Source organism: Nelumbo lutea, chromosome 2, assembly GCF_056320005.1.
Source record: "Nelumbo lutea isolate HS-2025 chromosome 2, American lotus-T2T, whole genome shotgun sequence".
Lineage (NCBI taxonomy): Eukaryota > Viridiplantae > Streptophyta > Magnoliopsida > Proteales > Nelumbonaceae > Nelumbo > Nelumbo lutea.
The window spans coordinates 114,252,287-114,274,014 of record NC_142685.1 but is presented as its reverse complement, the minus strand read 5'-3'; the positions used below and the strand labels follow the sequence as shown (position 1 = coordinate 114,274,014).

General features: G+C 36.2%; 1 protein-coding gene across 1 annotated transcript; it reads right to left on the bottom strand.

Annotated features, from left to right (window-relative positions):
- Window positions 1–14,192: 14,192 nt before the first annotated feature.
- On the bottom strand, window positions 14,193–15,437 carry LOC148872964 (glutathione S-transferase U7-like). The gene is made up of 2 exons (XM_088972655.1): window positions 14,919–15,437; window positions 14,193–14,785 (listed from the first exon to the last, which is right to left on the bottom strand). The coding sequence occupies exons 1-2, from the start codon at window positions 15,267–15,269 to the stop codon at window positions 14,387–14,389; spliced, it is 750 nt and encodes a 249-aa protein (XP_088828781.1). The 5' UTR covers window positions 15,270–15,437; the 3' UTR covers window positions 14,193–14,386.
- Window positions 15,438–21,728: the final 6,291 nt, after the last annotated feature.

The following is a 21,728-nucleotide window of genomic DNA, read 5'->3' as shown; positions in this document are numbered from 1 at the left end:
GTTGAAGGGAGAAAATATGAATGAAACACTAGAGGAAAATAAAATTCCAGTGGAAGTGTAGTGACTACTTGATGAGTTCCATGATGTAGTTCCAGATGAGTTACCACATGAACTCCCACCCATGCGAGATATACAACATCACATTGATTTTGTTCTTGGTACTAGAATCATAATTTCCCTTGTAAATTCTTCAAAGGTTAAGGTTTGTGGTCGATGTGTAGTTACGCCAGAAGACTTTAGTTTGATGCAAGAAATCACACTGTGTGTAAGCTTTCACATTCACAGTTCCATCTTCACTGAGGGTGATAAGTCTTCATGGAAGTTAGAAGTTCCTTCATACTTCGATTCTACTCTTTGTCCTCTTCCGGCTCTTTTCAAATTGCTGAAAATTAAGCCATATCAAAAGGCAGAAGTTATCCCGAAGGATCTTGACAAGCAAAAATGTTCCTTAAGCCTAGAGGGTGATTCAGATGAAACTACAACACTCTTGCCTCTTTTGAAACGAAGAAAGGGGGGCCAACATCCTGAGCAAAGTAACGATGAACAAGTTATCTCGAAGTCAGCTCTAAATAAGCTTGTTGGTACTACATGTACATACAATCTAGAGGAAATGGATCCCCCAAAAACACTCATGTGTGGTCTAAGGCCGTATCAGAACCAAACCCTTTATTGGATGATAGAATCGGGGAAGGGAATTGATGTTGAGCAAGCGGCCAAAACACTTCATCCATGTTGGTCTGCCGACCGTATATGTGATAAGAGAGCATTTGCAATCTATGTTAACAATTTCTCAGGGGAAGCTACTACACAATTTCCCAGTGCTTTAATACTTGCTGACTTTCATCGCTACCTACCAGAGACGACCCTCGCATATCCTAGCCACGACTCAGGGTCGAGTCTTTTCCAAGTGGGGGAGAATGATGGAGGCCCATCTCATCATATGGGCGACAACTCATGGGAAGAAATCAAGATAAGCCAAAGAATTCAAAGAATCCAAGATAATTCGGAAATTCAAGATACATCAAGAATTCAAGAATTCAAGATCCATCAAGAATTCAAGAATTCAAGATAATCAAGAACTCAAGAATTCAAGATAATCAAGAATCCTATAGATCAAGATAATCCAAGACTTCCAAGATTCATGGATTAGATCCAAGAAGATCCAACGGTGAAGATCCAACCAGAGAGTTCGATCCTATCAAGACCAAGATCAAGAAGAGTTCAATCCAGCTATGTGTTTGAGATGTTTAGATCAACTACAATTTTTCTTTCCTAATTACTTTACAATTTCTAGATGTATTATAAATACTGCTATTGTCTAGTTAATAGTCATCAATTCAGACTTCATATTTTCAGAATTTCTTCAGAATTTCTCTTCAATTTTTGCCACCTTTTCTCTCTCCTAGAGAAATCGTGTAGTTTTCGCTAGAAACTAGTGTTCGCTCGGTGCTTGCATAGCCAGCTCCAGTTTTCATTGCTTCCACGCTGTGTCACCTGCATAAGTTTGAAAAAAAGAACATGGATATATTAGTCAATGGTTACCCAAATCCCATTGATCTCAAAAAGAAAAAAGAAAAAAAAGGATAATGAATGGACCCTTAATATAAAGTGATCTCCTATTGGGTCTCCAAACTTCAATCCTCTTTCTACATTTCACGTCTGTGGTATCACCCTTGCCAAAGTAGTGTGGATAATCTTCTTTTTGGATAGAAACTTACATATCCTTGTCGTTTTCCAGAAAGGCTTTTTTTTTTTCTTCTGTATTCTTACATTCGATCACCAAAACATTTTCCTATTCCTCCTCCATTCAACCTACAAGAGAAAGAAAAGGCAACCTCCTGCTGAAGAGACTCGAACTAAAACCTAGAGGGAAGGAGAGGATGAAAGAATGCTCCTAAACAACACCCACTAACGAAGGTAAGGAGAGGATGAAAGAAGCAACCTAGGTGTTAGGGCTTCAAGAAGCTTGCATCTCAAACCAAGAACAAGAGTATGTATAGCAATTGAGTTGAGTGGAATGTAAGACCACCCACCATATAAAAAGTTCATAATCAAGCCCATTTTTTGCTATTGTTTCTTGGTAGGAAAGTGTGCTATACTAGTAGTATTTTAAAAACCAACATGAATGTTGAACTGTTGTTACCTCCAAGTCATGGGTCAGTGCATTAGACAAAAAGGTTGTTTTCCACCCAGATGTTTTGTTCTCCATTCTTTCATAGAGGTAATTAAGGATATTTTTTTTTTCTGATTTACCCAAAGCAGAAGACCCAAATAAGTGAAGGGATTATTGATGACTTTTTTAATTCACAACATTCTAATTTCAGATTTTGAATGAGTGAAACTTTGGGCTAAAATTAGAATTCCCAACATTCTAATTTCTCCATTCTTTCTGAAGTCTTGAGTGAAACTTTGGGCTAAAATAAATTTCAGATTTTGAATGATTCACCTTTTAACTAGAGACTTCAAAGTACTGCTTTAGGATATCCAGGATCACACCTCCTTTTGCAATGTTTGCACTTGAAAAAATATAGGAATCATCTACGCAAAACAAATGAGTGATGGCAGGGAAATTCTGATTGATCTTAATGCCAGAGATGGAACCTACTGAATGCATATGGTGAAGTTCTAGAAATAACACCTCTTAGAAACAAATAAGGGGATAGGGGATCCCCTAGTCTGAGGCCCTTGCTTGGAAAAAATATTTTGCTAGGGTTTCCATTCACAAGTAGTTGATGTGAAATAGTGGAAATTCATTTCATGACCCACTTAATGAAAAGCTACCCAAGACTCATTTTCTCCAACACCCTTTCTATGAAGTTTCACTCTACCCTGTCATATGCCTTATTCATATCTACTATTTGTGTTGCACAGGCTAATGGGCCTAAACTAATTTTGCATTTTGGGATAAGAGCTATAAAGGTTTTGTTGATTTTTCCATGAAGTTTGTGCTCTTGGAAGAATTCCTTAAGGTCGCGTTTGAAAACAATGCAAATAAGTGTAAATGCAAATATGTAGAGTGTAAAACGGTTCATATAAATTGCAAAATTGGGTTAGTTTTGCACCGACAAATTTACCTTCTTACCAAACAGACTTTTTGCTGTAATGGATGCTGATGAAGGCGGATTTGGCCCTCCAGTGAAATTGTTACACCTGGCACCTCATGCAAACCAAGTGCAACCTCTTGACACTTAGGGGCAGCTCTCCACCCGGGCAGTTCTCCACCAGGGAGCTCGTTACCAGGCAATTCTCCACCAGGGGGCTGGTCACCAAGTAGCTCTTCACTAGGGAGCTCGTCACCAGGCAGTTCTCCACTAGGGAGCTCATCACCAAGTAGTTCTCCACCAGGGAGCTCGTCGCCAAGTAGCTCACCACCAGGGAGTTCGCCACCAAGTAGCTCATCATCAGGCAGTTTGCTACCAGGGAGCTCCATCATCCTCTGAGTCACAGGCCACCTGGGAGTAGGTCAAATGATGAGGTACTTAGCCAAAAAATTGATACATCACAAAAATTGGTACGTCACCAAAAATCGATCCATCAATTGGCGTCATCTGTGGGAACACGCTACAAAATGCTAAGTTCTCATCCTACAAAAGCTAAGTTCTCATCTTACAAAAGCTAAGTCCTCTTCTCCCAGAAAGCTAAGTACTCACTTTTTAGAAATTGAAGCTCTCGCTCTATAGTTTACATTTTTTATGAACTCAAAACCATGCAGGGAGCTAAAATATTAAGTAACTTTACCTTCAATTCGGATAAAGCCTCACCAATCCTCTTCGCAAGGTCCCCCTACAAAGATGAGCTGTTCGTGGCTTCCGCGGGAGTTTGTGGCCAACAGACTACATAGGCGCTCTTACCGGTCGAGCCTTCCAAGGCTCACGTGTGAGTTGGCGACCTAAAGTTAGTAGTGCTGCCCCCGAAGGTCGAGCTCCTAGTAGCTTCTTGTAGGAGTGGGTGACCGGCATTACGAAGATGATGCAGCGCAATCATAGCTCTAAGGCACCCACCTGGTCAGCTCGGCACCTTACAGGTAGCTCGACACCTGGTCAGCTCAGCATCTTACAGGTAGTTTGACACCTGGTTAGCTCGGCACCTGGTCAGCTCGGCACCCTGCAGGCAGCTCAGCACCTGGTCAGCTCGGCACCTCACTAGTAGCTCAGCGCCTGGTCAGTTCGGCACCTCATAGGCAAAGCCTACGGGCCATGTTACTGCTTAAGACCCAGTCGCCTCTTCGGCATGGGCAAAGTCAAAAAAGAGTGGACTATGAGTCACTCCCAAAAGCCTACGAGCCACATTACTACTTAAGACCCAGTCGCCTCTTCGGCATGGGCAAAGTCAAAGAAGAGTGGACTACGAGTCGCTCCCAAGGCCTACGGGCCACATTACTGCTTAAGACCCAGTCGCCTTTTCGGCATGGGCAAAGTCAAGAAGAGTGGACTACGAGTTGCTTCCAAAGCCTACGGGCCACACTATTGCTAAATACCCAGCCTTTTCCTCAACATGAGCAAAATCAGCAAAAGTGAACTATAAGTTGCCCCCAAAGCCTAAGGGCTACACTATTGAACTGGCGGAGACCTCCTTACCTTATAGGCAGCTCGCCATTGGCTGGCAGCTCCCAAAGCCTAAGGAATTGGATCAACACTTACTAGCTCGTTGACTTACGGGCCAAAAGAAGAAATCTACTCCCTTCGTTGAGTTACTCTCAGCTTGGGAGTGGGGGGCAAATGATGAGGGCGGATTTGGCCCTCCAATGAAATTGTGTCACCTGGCACCTCATGCAAACCAAGTGCAGCCTCTCCGCTTAGGCAGCTGGCCACTCTGCAGGCAGCCTGGCGTCTTACGAAGAGCTCACCACTTTGGGGCAGCTTGGCACTTACAGGTGGCTCGACATAGGTAGTTCGGCACTTAGGGGCAGCTCGGTGTATCGTAGGAAGATCTCCTACCTGACAACCGTACCTGATAGATCCGAAGGCCTGCGCCCACGTCTCTCGCTAGGCGGCACCATGCCTGCCAGTCATGAGAGCTGTCCCTTGACTGGCAGAGCCGTACTCTGCAGCAGTTGTCTACACCCGCCACCTCAGCTCTGGCAGTATCGGCTGCGGCAGAGAGACAGAGGCAGTTATGCCTGACTTGACAGAGGCTATTACACCTGATTTGACAGGACACCACTACATAAGGACTCCGACCCCCAAAGACAAGGGGGAAGGAATGGAAAAATGGAGGTAATCCCTGCTCTCTAGCTCTCTCATTTCTCTCCAAGCTCTCTGCAATCAAAATGCTAACTTAGGCATCGAAGAGTCCTCACTGGGTAAACACCCCTGGGTCTCTGATTCAGTTCTCGCAGGTTCCTTAGCTCCCACCGCCTACAAAGAGGAGGAAATGATGGAGTTCTTGCAGGTCCCTCAACTCCCACCACCTACAAAGGAGAGGAGATCACCTCATGCAGAGGGTAGTCGGGTTGCGCTACACCAGGGAGCTCCACCACCCTCTGAGTTACAGGTTGCCTAGGAGTAGGTCAAATGACGAGTCCACCCGGGCAGTTCTCCACCAAGGAGCTCATCACCAGGCAGTTCTCCACTAGGGAGCTCGTCACCAAGTAGCTCTCCACCAGGGAGCTCGTCACCAGGCAGTTCTCCACCAGGGAGCTCGTCACCAAGTAGTTCTCCACTAGGGAGCTCGTCACCAAGTAGCTCACCACCAAGTAGCTCATCACCAGGCAGTTTTCCACCAGGGAGCTCCATCATCCTCTGAGTCATAGGCCACCTGGGAGCAGATCAAATGACGAGGTACTTAGCCAAAAAATTGATACATCACAAAAATTGGTACGTCACCAAAAATCGATCCATTAGATGCCAACATGAATTCCAATAAAGCATATGCTTTTTTTATTAAAAGCCCACTTGAATGCAAATTTACTTCTTTTTTATTGATGTACTTTTACATCTTATTATCAATGTAATATATGCATTGGTTTATCATTTGTCAATGCATAAATGTAATATTGTCAAACATAGGCAAAAGTGAACCAGAGTGCAAATTTACCATAAACCGGGATTTATACTCCATTTACATTGTTCCCAAATGCAGCCTAACTGATTTTTTGAGACTAGGACCCATATTGCTCCAATAATTCTGGTAACATTCAAATCAACTTTACTAATATATAAAATTTAAAATTATAGTATATATCAACATATATGTTTAAACATAATCTAATCAGCTTGTATCAAACCGGCCTGTAACCAAAACTACTTTGGCGACCAATTTCTAGTTTGTGGTTTGATCGTCTGGCTTGAACATATTGTCTTGTGATAATAAAAAATTAAAAAGAATTAAAATAAAAAACAATTAAAAAAAATGTTGTCTAGGTTAAACATCTCAATGGTTCAACCACCCAAATTCAGTGGGTTGGTCAAACAATTTGACCATTCAAATCAACAATAGTTTAAAAATAATACACCTAATAACAACTTAAGCTTTTAGATTAAATGGTTCTTTGACATGATATTTGCTGTATAATAATTAAATTTTAGGAAAAAAGATTTAAATCTCCTCTACATTTTCCCATAAATACTAAAACCTCCCCCTTCATTTTCAAAAGGGCTCCCCTATTGGATGATGTTATTGGACAGACATTACTCCTCCAATAAGCTTCTGCCATGATCCGTTTACATGTAAATATCGTATGCATCTCAAATTCTTTCAAAAACACAATTTTGCCCCTGGACAAAATACCTTTCATCGATTCAGTTGGTCTTTCTCTCTCTTCATAATTTTCTCTCGAACCCCTCTTCCTTCCTCACCAAATGAAGGTTCGGGCCATGACTTCACAGACAAACCCCATCAAGTAAATGTTCAATACATCTTAAGCGACAAAGCCCTGCCAAACTTTTGAAGACAAATTAAAGCACTTCTTTCTAGAATAAACAGATACAAGCTAGTTATTTTTCGCTGTGTAAACCATGGCTCTGCAGAGATTTAATATTTAAGATCCGGGGAAAAGGATTTGAGCACAAACCAAAGGTGAACTGTGAGACAAAATTGTTCTTATTAATTAGTTGTATGAAAACTTTTTAAAATTTTAATATGTTTTGAAAATTTAAAGAATATATCAGGGTAGAGGAGTCTTTTTATTGATTCCGTTAGATATAACGGTTCTGTTTTACCCTAGAATTATTATTTTGTCAAAAATCGTTAATTTGGTCAATAAACCATTCGATGACCTAGATGGTCGTACCGTCCAACAGTTTTGGCCATTTTTAAATTTTAAATTTTATTTTTTTGTCAGAACAAACTATCCATTCGATTCGAATGATCAGATTCGGTTTTAAAAACCTTACAGATAAAAATTGAAGTTGAAGATTATTGAATGGAATCAAAGCGTTTGGCAGAAATTCCATTAATTGACTGAAGCCCGATGACAGATCTCTAATGGTGGGTTTTGAAGACTGTGCACCACTTAAATGCTTCACAATTTGGCATTTCCCAAGTCCCGAGTTGCACGCAATGACACATGCTCTTTTCTTTGCCTTCTTTAATTCTTAAAGCAATCTTAGGACGAAATAAGGTTTCAGCACTCATTTAATTTGCTCACAGCATTCTTTGGGAGCTTAATTAAATGATTTCTCCTTGCTAGTCGTCTTCCAGTCTTAGATTATTTTACTATTTGGGTCGGCAGTTTTATAGAGGCCCGTTGTAAGTGGCTGAATTGAATGAATTGTTGCTTTGTCTCTAAGGTTTCGTTTGTTTGTTTTACAAATTTTATTTGCACCGGCATAAATGCATGAGTGCAAATGGCTTGAGTGTAGTGTACATTATGTTATTTTATTTTATTTGTTTTAAGTATGATGTTGGCTTATTCATAGTTTTCAAAACTGGATCGGACCAGATGGTTGGACTGAAAAATCGGGAACTAATTAGGTGATCGATTCTATTTTTCCTTAAAACTGGATTTTCTCAAAAAACCGTTGATTTTGGTCAGCAAACCGCTGACCCGAGCGGTTAACTGTTAGAATGGTTTTGACTGTTTTTTATTTTTTTAATTTTTAATTTTTTTATCAGAACGGGCCAACCGTTTAACCCAGGAACCGGGCCCCTGACCAGTTCATTCTCTGAGTCAGTTTTAAAAACCTTGGGCTTAACTGTTTGTGAGAAGTAGAATAGAAAGTAAAATGAGGTGGTCTCATTTTATATGAAAGAGGAAGATTATTTATTTAGTCTGCATTTATTTGCGGTGTGAACTCTAGACTGGTGTAAATTTGCACTCCATTCAAGAAAGTTTTTACATTGATAATTGGTGTAATATTAACACTGATTTTTTGATATAAAACTTTCCTCTATTCTCTTCTCTAGTGATCCAGTCCACACTTTACACTGAGTAAACCATAATCGTCACTCTACTCCACCAGTATAAAAGTGTATTTACACCGCAACAAATACAGCCTTAGGAGTATTATAAGAAGAAAATAATAGTTATAATTTAACTATAATGATTAATTGAAAGTTTATAATTTAACTTTCACTAAATGAAATATTTATTGGAGAATAATAATAGTATTAATTATAATTACTTATAATAATAATAGTAGAGGTAGTAGTAGTAGTAGTAGTAATAATAATAAGTAACACTAATTATATATTTATAAAATCATTAATATGAATTAATATAAATATAAAAAGATTATATATCCCAATTAATAATTAATATTATTAAAATATTTATTAATTATAATTAATTGATTAACATTCTGAAGTAATAATTATCATTGTTATAATTAAGGAATTAATTATCAGTAAGTAATTATAATCAGTAATAAATTTTTATCAGAAACCATTACTATTAGTAATAATTAATTATAATTATTGATAATAATAATAATAATATAATTAATTATTTCATATAAATGTATGAATTATAATTTATGATAATAATTATAATATAAATAATTAACATTAAATATTTATTTTTAAAATAATTAATAACAGTTAATATAAATATAAAATGATTATTTCCGAATTATTAATTACCATTATGAAAATCATTATTAATTATCATTCTGAATTAATAATGAGAAATATTATCAGTAATTAGTTAATATCAATAATTAATTATTATCAATGAGTTATTATTATTAGTAATTAATAGCTGGAATTAATTAATTAGAAGTCATTAATTATTATTAGTACCCCTCTCTTTCAAAAAGTTGACTCATCATCATTGTCATCATCAATGACAACAACTTGATAAATACACAATTTGATAAAATAGGTAAATATCATTAATTTATTTATTTTTATCTTTCGGAAAACTGAATAAGAGAAAAATAAAATGGTTAGCATTGCAAATGAAAAATTATTTGGATTTTTTCAAAAAAAAATATTGAACATAAAAAACCAATTATTCAAAAGTAAGCTCATTAAATCAAAGAGTAATTAAAATTATTCAGGAAATAATAATTTTACGAAATTAAAATTAATAATTAATTATCTGTCCAAATTAAAGCGGTTAATTTCAGCAAATAATTTTAAGTAATTAAAATTTTCTATTAACATTTTTTAATAATAATCAGTATTATTAATAGATTAATAATTATGAAATCAGTAATAATATTAAGTATATTATTATTAACTAACAATATATTCTTATTATGTGTGTATTGGTTTTGAAATCAGTAGTATGAAAGTATTATTATTATTACTACTATTATTATTTTAATTTTATTTTTATTTACATTAATTAATTAATTTGTTATAATTACGATTTTTAGTTAATTCATAAAATAATATTTGCTTTTATAATTCTTTAAGTTTAACAATATTGAATAATTAAAAGTTTTATAATTTAACTTTCACCAAATGAAGTATTTATTGGAGAATAATAATAGTATTAATTATAGTTACTTGTAATAATAATAATGTAAATAAGTACCACTAATTATATATTTCTAAAATATTTAATATGAATTAATATTAATATAAAATGATTATATCCCAATTAATAATTAACATTATTAAAATACTTATTAATTATCATTAATTAATTAACACTGAAGTTATAATTATCATCATTAGTATTAGTAATAATTAATTATAATTATTGATAATAATAATGTAATTATATTAATTAATATAACTTTATTAATTATAATTACTTATAGTAATATAATTAATTATTTCATATAAATGTATGAATTATAATTTCTGATAATAAATATAATATAAAAGGTTACCATTAAATATTTATTTTCAAAACAATTAATATGAGTTAATATAAACACAAAATGATTATTTTCGAATTATTAATTACCATTATGAAAATATTTATTAATTATCATTTCGAATTGATAATGAGCAAAATTATTAGTAATTAAGTATTAGCAGTAATTATTATAAAAATTATTTTCTGAGTTAATAATGAGCAATATTGTCACTAATTAATTATTATCAGCAATTAAGTAATAGTAGTAATTATTATAAGAAATTATTTTCAGTAATTAATTATTATTGGTGAGTAATTATTATTAGTAATTAATAGCTGTAATTAATTAATTAGAAATAGTTAATAGTAATTATTATTAATAATCAATAGCTGGAATTAATTAATTAGTTTACTAGTTAACAGTAATTAACAGCATAATTTCATTTTTTTAGGAAAGGATTAAAAGTGGGAGCTTCCCACTTCTCACAACTCTACATGGTGGTGGGCTCTACTCTGCATGTTAGTGGGCTCTTTTCTTGAACTACCACTAATAAAAATTTGACACATGTCTAGTGGGTTAAGCTCTTGAGCTACTGTTAATCAGAATTTGACATGTGTCAATTTTGTTTAAATCTTTGGAAGGGCAGGTGTCTGAATGTAGATGGGCCACATGTCTTGGAATAGCTGTTAATAAAATGCTGATATAAAGTCATTTTAGTGTTTCAATATTTTTAACAAGTAAACAAAGTTCTATCATCTTTTAGGCTCAGCTTGGAAATAGTACAAATACAAATATGTAGAGTGTAAATACAAGGTTTACATATATAAAATACAACATTTGCACGCTACATTTTTGTATTTGTACTTAGGCTCAATTTGAAAAGAGTATAAATACAAATATGTTGAGTACTAAATCTTGTATTTTATATTATTTTATTTGTATTTTGTACCATACATATTTATATTTGAACTCTTTCCAAACTGAGCCTTTAACATCTAAAAATGAATTGCAAAAGCAATGACTCCTAAGAATAAGAAGTAATAACTTGTATGCACCTAAACATGCTTTTTGGATGTTGATGTAGATGATTAAGGTCATATTTGAGAGTGCTTTAAAATAAGTGCTTATTTGGGCTAAGACCACACCATTAAGCACTTACTGGTGTTTGAGAAATAAGCCCAAAATAAGTGCTTATTTTTTAAATAAGTGCTTATTTTTAAGCCCGAAATAAGTGCTTATTTTTAAAATAAGGGCTTATTTTTAAGCCCAAATTTCTAGCTTTTTTTAAGTGCTTATACAATAAGCACTTATTCAAATTTTTCTTTCAAAATTATCCCTAGTTGAATTTTAAATACCACTTATAAAATTATCCCTAGTTGAATTTTATAAAAGTACTATAAAAGTGCTTTCGTAAAAGTACTTTTATAAAAACACTTCTACAGAAGTGCTTTTATAAAAGTACTTTCATGAAAGTGCTTTTACTGAAGTGCTTTTATAAGAGTACATTTATGAAAGTAATTTTTGAAATACTTCCATAGAAGTGCTTTCGTAAAATTTGAAAGAAAATGAAGGACAGAATAGTCATAAATGCTTATTTAAGTGCTTATTGGAGAAAAAGACTATCAAATGACAAACACCTAATATGAAATAAAATAAGCACTTGAAAAAGTTGGGTGACAAATGCAAATAAATGCTTATTTGAATAAGCACTTGTTTTTAAGCACATATTTATAACGTAAGCACTCCCAAACATGACCTAAGACAGTTCACATTGTATGACCCACAACCACTCTATCTCTCACTTAGCATTTTCGGTTGTAAAACCAATTATAATGCCCCATGCCTGTCATAAAATACATATAACCCACAACTAATCAATCTCTCACTTAGCATTATTGGATGTGAAACCATTTATAATGCCCATGCCCGTCATACAATTACAATGCCCACAACTATTCACCAATCTCTCACTTAGTATTTATTACAGACATGGGACGTCATTGGTTCCACATCCCGCTATACAGCCATCACCTTCAACTAATCCCATTCTATTGGCTAATGGCTTAAATTTATACAATCCAAAGTTTGTCCCGCCTAAGAGAAGGCTAATAAATGAATTGTTCCAAACCTTTCCAAGAGTTGTAAAAGAACCTTAAGGCTATGTTTGGTTTGAAGGAAAAGGTAAGGAAAAGAAAGGAAATGAAGGAAAATACTACAAATCTTGTATAGGTTTCCCTGCATTTCTTCATTTTCCTACTTTTTCCTTAAAACCAAACATAGCCTAATTAATTTATTTTTACAACAATTTGTCTAAACATGACATGATTCAAATATTTGCTGTTATCTAGCTGCTGGTATCATACTTCAAGCTAACACATCTACATTTTCAATTGCATCATGGAGACACACCATGGTATTTCCTTTATCTTTACAAACTGTACATGTCGGCCTGATCAAAAGCAGCTTCCTGTAAACATTTCTCAGCTTTTCAATTTCTTGGAAGTTTGTTAACTCCAGTCAATACTGTGTTTGGTTTGATAGAAAAATAAGAGAAAGGTGAAGATTGAGGGTAAGATGTTAAGGAATTTCTGTATAAAATGACTATACAGGAAGTAAAATAGAAAAAAGATTATGTTCTCATCTCACTCTTCTCATCCATTCAGTTTTCGATTCATCTTTCCTATATTTTTAATCCTTTGAAGTGAACCATTCTACTGGAATTATCTTGTCAATTGTCATGCTCAGGATACTATATTTATGCAGGTGAACCTATTGAATACTGTGTTTACTGTACATCTCAATAGAAATAAAATTGAACTCAGAAGACAAAGACAGAAATAAAGCCCACTTTTTTTCCATGCTTTAGAGAATATAGTTGCATGTTAAGTGGGCCCTTAGACGTTTAGCTACGAATAGTGGACCAATCATGATATGCCACGTCAGGCTGTCGTGTAGGATCCATGTCCGTGGCGTATCAAGATTGGTCCAATTTTGAAATGGGGCGTTTGGCTTGGATTTTGGATAGCATATGGAATGAAGACAGTATTATCATACATGTGGGTTGTTAGGGTATGGATCCATTTGCACAATGAGCCCATCTGCATTCTTCAACGAGGAAATTGATCAATTGATTGGTAGGTTTGTTCAATTCAAATGATCTCATTAACATCTCATCTCCAAGCCCACACCCCGTAAATGTAAAGCCCAGTAGTAATTGGGCTAAGGTACAGTGGTTAATTGGCTATTATGAGCTCGGTCGGGTCTACCGTACCCAAACTCTTTTAATGTAAGCCCAATAAGTTGCTAAAGTTGATTACTTAAGGAGGCTTAAGCTTACCCACTCTATCAAGCTACATGATGATGATGAACTTGTGCATTCAATTCAATGAATCAGTGCTGCATTAACAATTAACCTATAACCTAATAAGGGTCACTCCTCACGAATTTAGGGGTGTCAATTGTATTGGATTTGGTCCAATCTGAGTCCAGTGTGAGTCCATTACAAATGGATCGGATCCAATTCAATCCAATGAATATTTTGGACGATTTTAGATCAGTTCAATTTAATGTTTGGACCGTTCAATCTGTTCAAATTTGTTTTAATTTATATTGATTTTAACCCAAACCCGGTCCATTGACACCTATGTTCTTATCTTATATCAATGGACCAGATTTTAGCTTAATCAAATGTAATCCAATATAAATTTATAACGAACGAACCGAGTCCAATCCAATCTAATAAATATTTTGAACCGAATTAATCCAATCCAATATGTGTTGTTGATTCATCCAATCCGTGCAAATTGATTTACCGGTCCATTGATACCCTTACACACGACCAATCTCTCTCTCTAGTACGTACGTAATAATGAATCTCTGCATGCATGATCGTTTCACTCACATCTGCAATAGTTGACGCTTACTTACTTAGTGTACAACTTAGCAATTTGGATTTTGGAATGTACGTGTGTTGCGTGATATTTGTCACATCGAGAACAGTTCACAATTAATACTTGATAATTTGATATATTAATATCAAGTACAGCACAAGCTTTTTCCTAATAATTCCTGCACAGAAACATCACAGATAGATCGACAAGACGAGAGAGAGAGATTAATAGTTCTGCTTCAATATATATATATATTCAAACACCTGCTTGCCTAGCTTGGTAGCTATATATTAATACTGCAACTTAAGGATTCTCTGCTTGAGCTTGAGCTTGATCACCATTGAGTAGAATAACGAGGTGAATGCTTTTAGCATAATCCAGCAACTTATCAGTGGGAGGAATAGTTTCCTTAACCTCCGGCTGCTCTTCGAAATCCCGCAGCCAGGAATGGAACCTGGGGAACCTCCCCGACTCCACAAGCTTCACTCCGGCGACCTCTTCCAACACCCACAGCCAATAGGATCCGCAGCCCAACACGATATCCAGCATCCCAATCTTATCACCTCCAAAGAACCTCCTCCCCTTGAAGTACCCTTCTTCCATCTCCTTCTCCAGCAGCTTCAGATTGTTGTTCACTTGCTCCACTGCCGCCTTCTGTTGCTCTCCCGTCGACCGGAATACCAGCCCCACTGAAGGACCCAGCTGCAATATATATATATAATCCACAAGACGGCCATTTAATTAATTAAGCTTCTATTCTTCTGTAGTGTTGTGTCAATTAGAGTAGAAAACAAAACAAAAAGAGGCATGGAGAAGTATCTAGCTGCGTAATTACCTGGTCGTCGGCAAAATGAGACCAGAATCGGACGATGCTTCTCTCGTAGGGATTGTCGGGCAATATGGGGTTTTCCGACCAGGTTTCGTCTATGTACTGGAGAATGATGGCAGATTCGGCCACGGTCTTGTCGCCATGGAGGAGAACGGGAACCTTCTTGTAGACAGGGTTGTAGAGCAAGAGTTGAGGGCTCTTGTTAGTAAGGTCCTCTTCCACGTACTCGAACTCCACACCTTTGAGCTTCAAAGCCAGTTGCGCTCGGTGAGTGTATGAACTCGCCCATGACCCAAACAGCTTTACCTGATCAACACACACAAACGACTCCTGCTGATGATTATCAGACTGCATCATCAAAAGACTAATTAATAACCGATCGAGATCAGGTTGGTTTCTCTATTATCTCATTTGCCTCCGCATACCACACGCTCGCTCTCTATCTTGTGTTGGCATTTTATAGACAACAACACAGAGAGAGAGAGAGAGAGAGAGAGAGAGAGAGTTGGGTCAAAAGCAAAAGTGAGTGGCGTTGGCGTTGGCGTTGGTATCTTCTTAGGTACGTATAGGTTAGCTCCCTCCTGCTAGCAGGGTGGGCTCGGCTCCACATGAACTCTGGACCCTGGCTTGATCCCCAAGCTAGGGTTCTGCACCCTGCACCCTGCAGAAAGTTGATTAATATATAACTGCATCTGCGTTATATTATATTATTTATTTCCCCAAAGGCCAAATTAAGTGTAATTACTATATATAAAAAGGAGGGCATAGTACTGTCAATTTGTCGTTGAAATTTGACTCTATCTAATGGGTTAAGTTGCACCGGCTGAAGGCTGAAGTGAACCCTACTTAATTCTACCTTTGCGTAGAAGAAGAATACAAAGCAAGGCAACAAGAAAAGAAGATAGCATATGAGACCGTGAGTAATTTGCATGCATGACAAGACTTCTGCTGCGCTTTCTGCCTTTAACAGTCCTTCAATAAAGGCAACACATGTATATATTCAATTTACTTTTTTGTTTTTATGAATTAATGCTAGCTAGCTATGCCAATAAATTATAAGCTTGTACATCAAACACTATTGAATTTTTGAAATCGAATCCTGCTTGCACTTGGCAGTATGCAAAACAAGGCAAATGCTAGACTCAGAGCTAGGCCTCTGCTCTGCACCCACTTGTGAGGGTTAGTGTTAGGAGTTAGGATCAATCTATATGTGTGTCTTTTCAAATGCCACTTAATGGTTGATTAACGGATAGATATTAAATTGATATAAGTTCAGGTATTGAATTGTCGCATTTGAAAGTTTCTTTCACTCATCCTTAATTACAATAGTTTTGATTTTGATCAATCTTATTTGGTGTGAAGGTTTAACTGTGGCCATGCAGCTGCTAGGTGCTGGCCCTCTTAAATCTATGACCACGACCTCAGGGGAATTATCCTCCTCCTCATCATCCATGCCTTATCCCTACTATGAGGTTGGCTACATCCTACATGAAACTTGTCCGTTTTATTTAAATTTGTATCCGTGTTAAATTATTATTGTTTAAATCATTTCTTACTAATTCTACCTATATCATTTTTGTTCTACCCTAAACTCTTTTAGTCCCTTCAAATCATGAATTCCGGGGGAATATTGTCCATAAATTAGAGGGATGATACATGTTGCTTTTGCAGGCAGGCAAGGGAATTCAAATCAAGTAGGATGGCCATAGACCAGGGGGATTAATGTCCTATAGTTCATTGATGATCTATCACTCTTTTCTTCTCTTTTTGTTGATTCCCTACCTAACCATATATACTAATTAGGCCCCGTTTGTTTGCTAGTATCTCACAATGGCAAATTAGTCAATTATCAGATAATTGATCAACATCTCCGTGTTCTCGCACCGCTATAATGAGTCCTACGAAAAAGTGAAATTTATGGAGAGTACCGGTTACCCTAAAGTGTGAATAAGTTATTTATCCATCCACTGAAATTGTTAATCTTCTACTGCTTCTCTCTTTATAGTGAAAACACCTAATTAGAATACTGATACCAAAATTACTCAGACAACTTTTGACCAAAAATTTAGGTAAGGTCATGCTTGTATATTGTTCTATAACAAGTGGAGAATAACCCATTCATTAATCCAATACCAAATACCAATAGACTAATTAATAGTCCTGGGTCAGACTCTCGCGTCTCAAAAACCTTCTTGTCACTCTGCTCAGGATTAATACAAAGTCACAGTGCATTGCATTGTCCATCGTGATTATAGAGTTGGACACTTGGACCCAAGACTGATGCCAAAGCTCAATCTCAAGCTGCTGCGTATGAGGTTATGACTTATGAACAGTGAGCTTCAGAGACGTCAAAAATCCCTCCATCTCCTACACTTGCTGTCTCCCATCATTCTCCTCTGCTTTTAGAGCCTTTTTCCTCTGTAAAAATTTGTAAGGTACACCTCCTAACTATTTGCATTAACTTGAATGTACGTACTCCCAAGTAAAAAGTTGTACAGTAGTAGAAAAAGAAAAGTTGATAGTTTCTATTTACCACATGACAATGCAGGCCTTGTGCCTGTTTGGTGACTGATTCAAGTCTGAAGTCTGATTCATTAAAACACAGAATAAGCAAGTGTTTCACAGTCTCACGGGGTCTGCATTCTTGCTTCACTACTTTTGTTTCCTCTCCTCTTGAGTAGAGCAGAACGAATATGAATTCTATCCTCAAAGCTCCATCAATCAATTTGGACTCCATGGTTTGGATTATGGGTTGACTATCAATATTGATTAAATCATTCCCAGTTCCCACTAGCTAGATAATGTTTCTCCTTCATGTATTAAATTAACTTTGAAACTTTTCTTTATTGGTAAAAACTATGAAATTAGGTTCCATTGGTTTTCACTTATCTGGGTATGTGAATTTATCCGAGCAAGTATTTCTTAGGTTTCGTTTGCTTGGATAAGTTTGCTTCCAGCGTTCTTGACCTCCTCAATAATAGGTTACCCAGATAAAAGGAGAGGTAGGAGGGAGAGATTGTTATTGGCGTGCGAGTAAGCAATTTATTCACCCTTGAGACCCAGTGTAATGTTATATAAATATAGGATCATGATCAATTACCCGATTGACCAATTTAACTCCCATGAAATACACAATTGCAACCTTGAGTGAGCGAGATTCAAATGTAACCACAATAATGAGTGTACTTTCTAGTTTGAACTCTGGTGGGTTCTCAAATTCCTTCCTTGCTGGGTTTCTGTAGACATGATATTCCCAACTTTTAACTTTGCCCTGTAGAGCGTGTAAAGCAATAGAGCCTAAAGCAAGAATCTTCTTGTTTCTACCTCCTCTCTTCACCACAACCTATCCTATCCATGGTTGTCTTCTCTTTTTCTCTAGTAGCTAGTAGGTCCAGTCCAACTCTACAAATCAACTTATGAAGATCTGATACGAATACTGACTAATATAGAAAGGGAAAACATGCAAAGACTTTAATTTCAAAAGCAAAAGCCGATTCTTTTTACCCATTAAAAAAGGGTGGATTCTGCTTGTCTTTTTCTATATATATATATATATATATATATCCATTCTTACTTAAAAAAGATGTATGAGCAACAGAGCAAGAGGAACTCTAACTCTTTTCTTTTCTTTTTTTCTTTTGTTAAGGCTCCCTGTGACTCATGTTATTGGGGCGGTTGGGTTTCAATTCATAACCAGAAAAATGCCATTTTTATAATAAAAATAAAAGAAAGAAAGAAAGAGAGAGAGAATATCCATAGATTCAATTCAAAGATTGGTGGTGTGTAGTAGTCAAAGAATACCTAAGCTATGCATGTGTGTGCACGGGGCTCAAAGGACAGTCACAACATAGCTATAATGGGCCCAACCTCATTTTTTTTTATGGGTCTGGCCCAGTTCCTTTCTACCTTCCACTATTTAGCATTTACCACTCGTACTTGGCCAGTAGTGAAAGTAAAGGACGGCAATGGATCTGTTAACTTGGTGCCCTTTCTTAGCTAATGGGTACTAGTAAACTGACATGTCCTTTTTTTTCCTACAGTCATGAATCTTCTGAACCGGAGGGCAATTGAAGGCTTGGGTATGGGTAGTACCTAAACTTTAGGCCAACCAAACAAGTCCGATAGTATTCTTGACCTAGACCTCTATCTTCACAAATAACCTACCATCTATTGTTTCAATGCTCTTTAATCAAGATTCCAGACCTAGCTAATGCAACCTTAAAACTTACCCTTAGTCCAAATTCCAAATATTCCCTGTTATATACAATTATACAAAGATATACTTGAAAGAAGTTGGTTTATTTTTCTTGTGTTTATGGATGAACAAGTAAAGGTCCGTTTGGTTTATAGTCAGAATTAGAATATCTCAGAATCGGAATTAGAATGATCTATTTCCATTACCTGTTTGATTCAGATTGGAATGGAATGGAATCAGAATTGGCTGGAATGGATTTTAATTCCTAGGAGAGGGGGAGGGGATGACCATTCCACTAGGAATGAGAATGGGCCAATGGGGTTCTCATTTCACCCAATCAAACAGTTGGAGTCAGAATTGACCATTCTGATTCCATTCCAGACCCCTATTCCCGTAAACCAAACAGATCCTGAGATGTTTTAGTATATTCGACATGTCAAGTTTCGCATGTTATATCGCTCCAATGTTTTCATCAAGTTTGCCACTCAGACTGTTATCCAACTCTAGCTTGCAGATTGGGAACTTGTCTTGAACCACATCGGATGATGGAATCTGACCTTCACAAACTCGAGGTGTGCAGATTAGGTGGATATAGGAATGTATTAAATATATGAATGTGTAAAAATATAAATAAATTTTCAAAGTATACTGTATACATATATTTCAGAATTCATAGGGTCCATTTGGTTCATGGATGGAGTTGGATCGGAATGGTCTATTCCCATAGTCTGTTTGGTTTGGATAAAAATTGGAATCAGCTGGAAAAGGATTTCATTCCCAAAGGGGAGAGAATGGCCATTCCCTCAAATGGGAGAATGCCATTCCACTAGGAATGGTATTGGGATTTCAATTCCACACAACCAAACAGTAAGAATCGGAATGCCCTTATCTTGTTTTTTTTCCCAAAGTCTGAATAATTCTTGTATTAAAATTTTTCCAAATTATTCACATTTTCTCATTTTTGAGAAATTCATAATTTAGGACATGCTTCTTAAAAGCATGTCAATCAGTGTTTAGAAAACCAGACCGGACCAGTCAGTTGGATTGATTGAACCGTGACCCGAGAACTTGGCCGGTTCATTCACACCCCAATAGCCGCTTGGTTAAAAAACTGCCTGATTGGTTGATTTAACCGAAAAACCGGTGAACCATTCCCGATTTCATGAAACCACCTGAGTCTTTAACTAATAGAAAGTTTAAAATGTGCTCAACAAGATTCAAACCTTTAACTTGTATTAATTAATGACTCTTTATCGTACATATTACTTTATTATGCATGTATTTAAAGAAAATGTAAATTAAGAGACTCGAATCCTAATCACATTTGCTTTAAAAATTAAGGAACTCACCATCAATACACCATATTTAAGTATATTAAAAGTTGTAAAATGTATTATATATAATATTTATATGACTTCTAGCCACATCATCATGGTTCAACCTCCGGATTGACCCCGGTTGAACCTCTGACTCATAAACCTCTCCCCTTTCCGCTTCTATTCTCGGTTTGGTTCTCAGAACATTAATGTCAATACATGTATAACAATGAATTTCCTAACTATGATTTAACATATATATGGATCTCATCAACCAATATAACACCCATGGGGCAGAGATGGCAATTTAACCTATCCCCATGGGGCCTACACCGATCGGGGCAGGTTTTTTGATTGATTGGGGTTTGGGGCATATTCGGGGAAAACCCGAATCTCTAGGGTTAAGGACGGGGCGGAGATAGTATTTGTCACCTCGACCCCGTCCTAACTATCTATCTATCTATCTATCTATCTATATATATATATATATTATACTACTATATATTACATTACATAATGTAAAATAGTTCTAGGTAGGTTTAAAAAAATAAATTAATAAATTAATAAATATGTAAGTAAGAATGACTAGGTTGGGGCAAGGTAGGGCAAAGTCATGGATCTATGTTCCCTATAGGGTCAAAGATGGGGTTAGGATTTTTAGCCCCACTAGGGTTCGGGGTGGGGAATTTGAATTTGATGTTGAGTACGGGGCAAGCAAAACCCAACCCTTTCCCACCCCATTGCCATTCCTAAAGATACAGGTGCAAGTGGGGCTAAGATCAATCTAAAGAGTTTGGCTTCGGTCAATGCAAGCCCGTGCTTACACCGTTCGAACAACCTCTTGCAACCTTGCATTGGGAATATCTCCCCATGAAATAAAGCACATAAAGACAAAGATATTCCCAATGCAAGGCAAGGCCATAAAGGTTGTTCGAACAAGTATTGCACTTACCAAAAACGAACTCCAATCCTAACTCAGCCTAAGATGTTAGAACCAATGTTTTAAAAACTAACCTAGAGGCCAAACCCTTTTTGCCTCCAGGTTGTGGGTCACCGGTTCGATCGGCTAAGTCGAATGATTTAGACCGTGCCACATTATCGCATATATATATATATATATATGTGTGTGTGTGTGTGTGTGTGTGTGTGTGTGTGTGTGTGTAAATATATATTTTAATAATAAATAATGTATAAATATATTTTAAATATGTTATATGTATTATTTTATATTTAATTTATATTTTTTAATTCAATTTTTTATTTTTTTATTTATACAAAATATTAAAAATTACAATTTGAGGCCAA

Excerpts from the sequence above, each read along its gene's own strand:
- LOC148872964 (XM_088972655.1), bottom strand. The coding sequence starts at position 15,269 with ATGATGCAGTCTGATAATCATCAGCAGGAGTCGTTTGTGTGTGTTGAT. Across the intron at positions 14,786-14,918 it reads CTCATTTTGCCGACGACCAG|CTGGGTCCTTCAGTGGGGCT; the intron begins GTAATTACGCAG and ends TATATATTGCAG.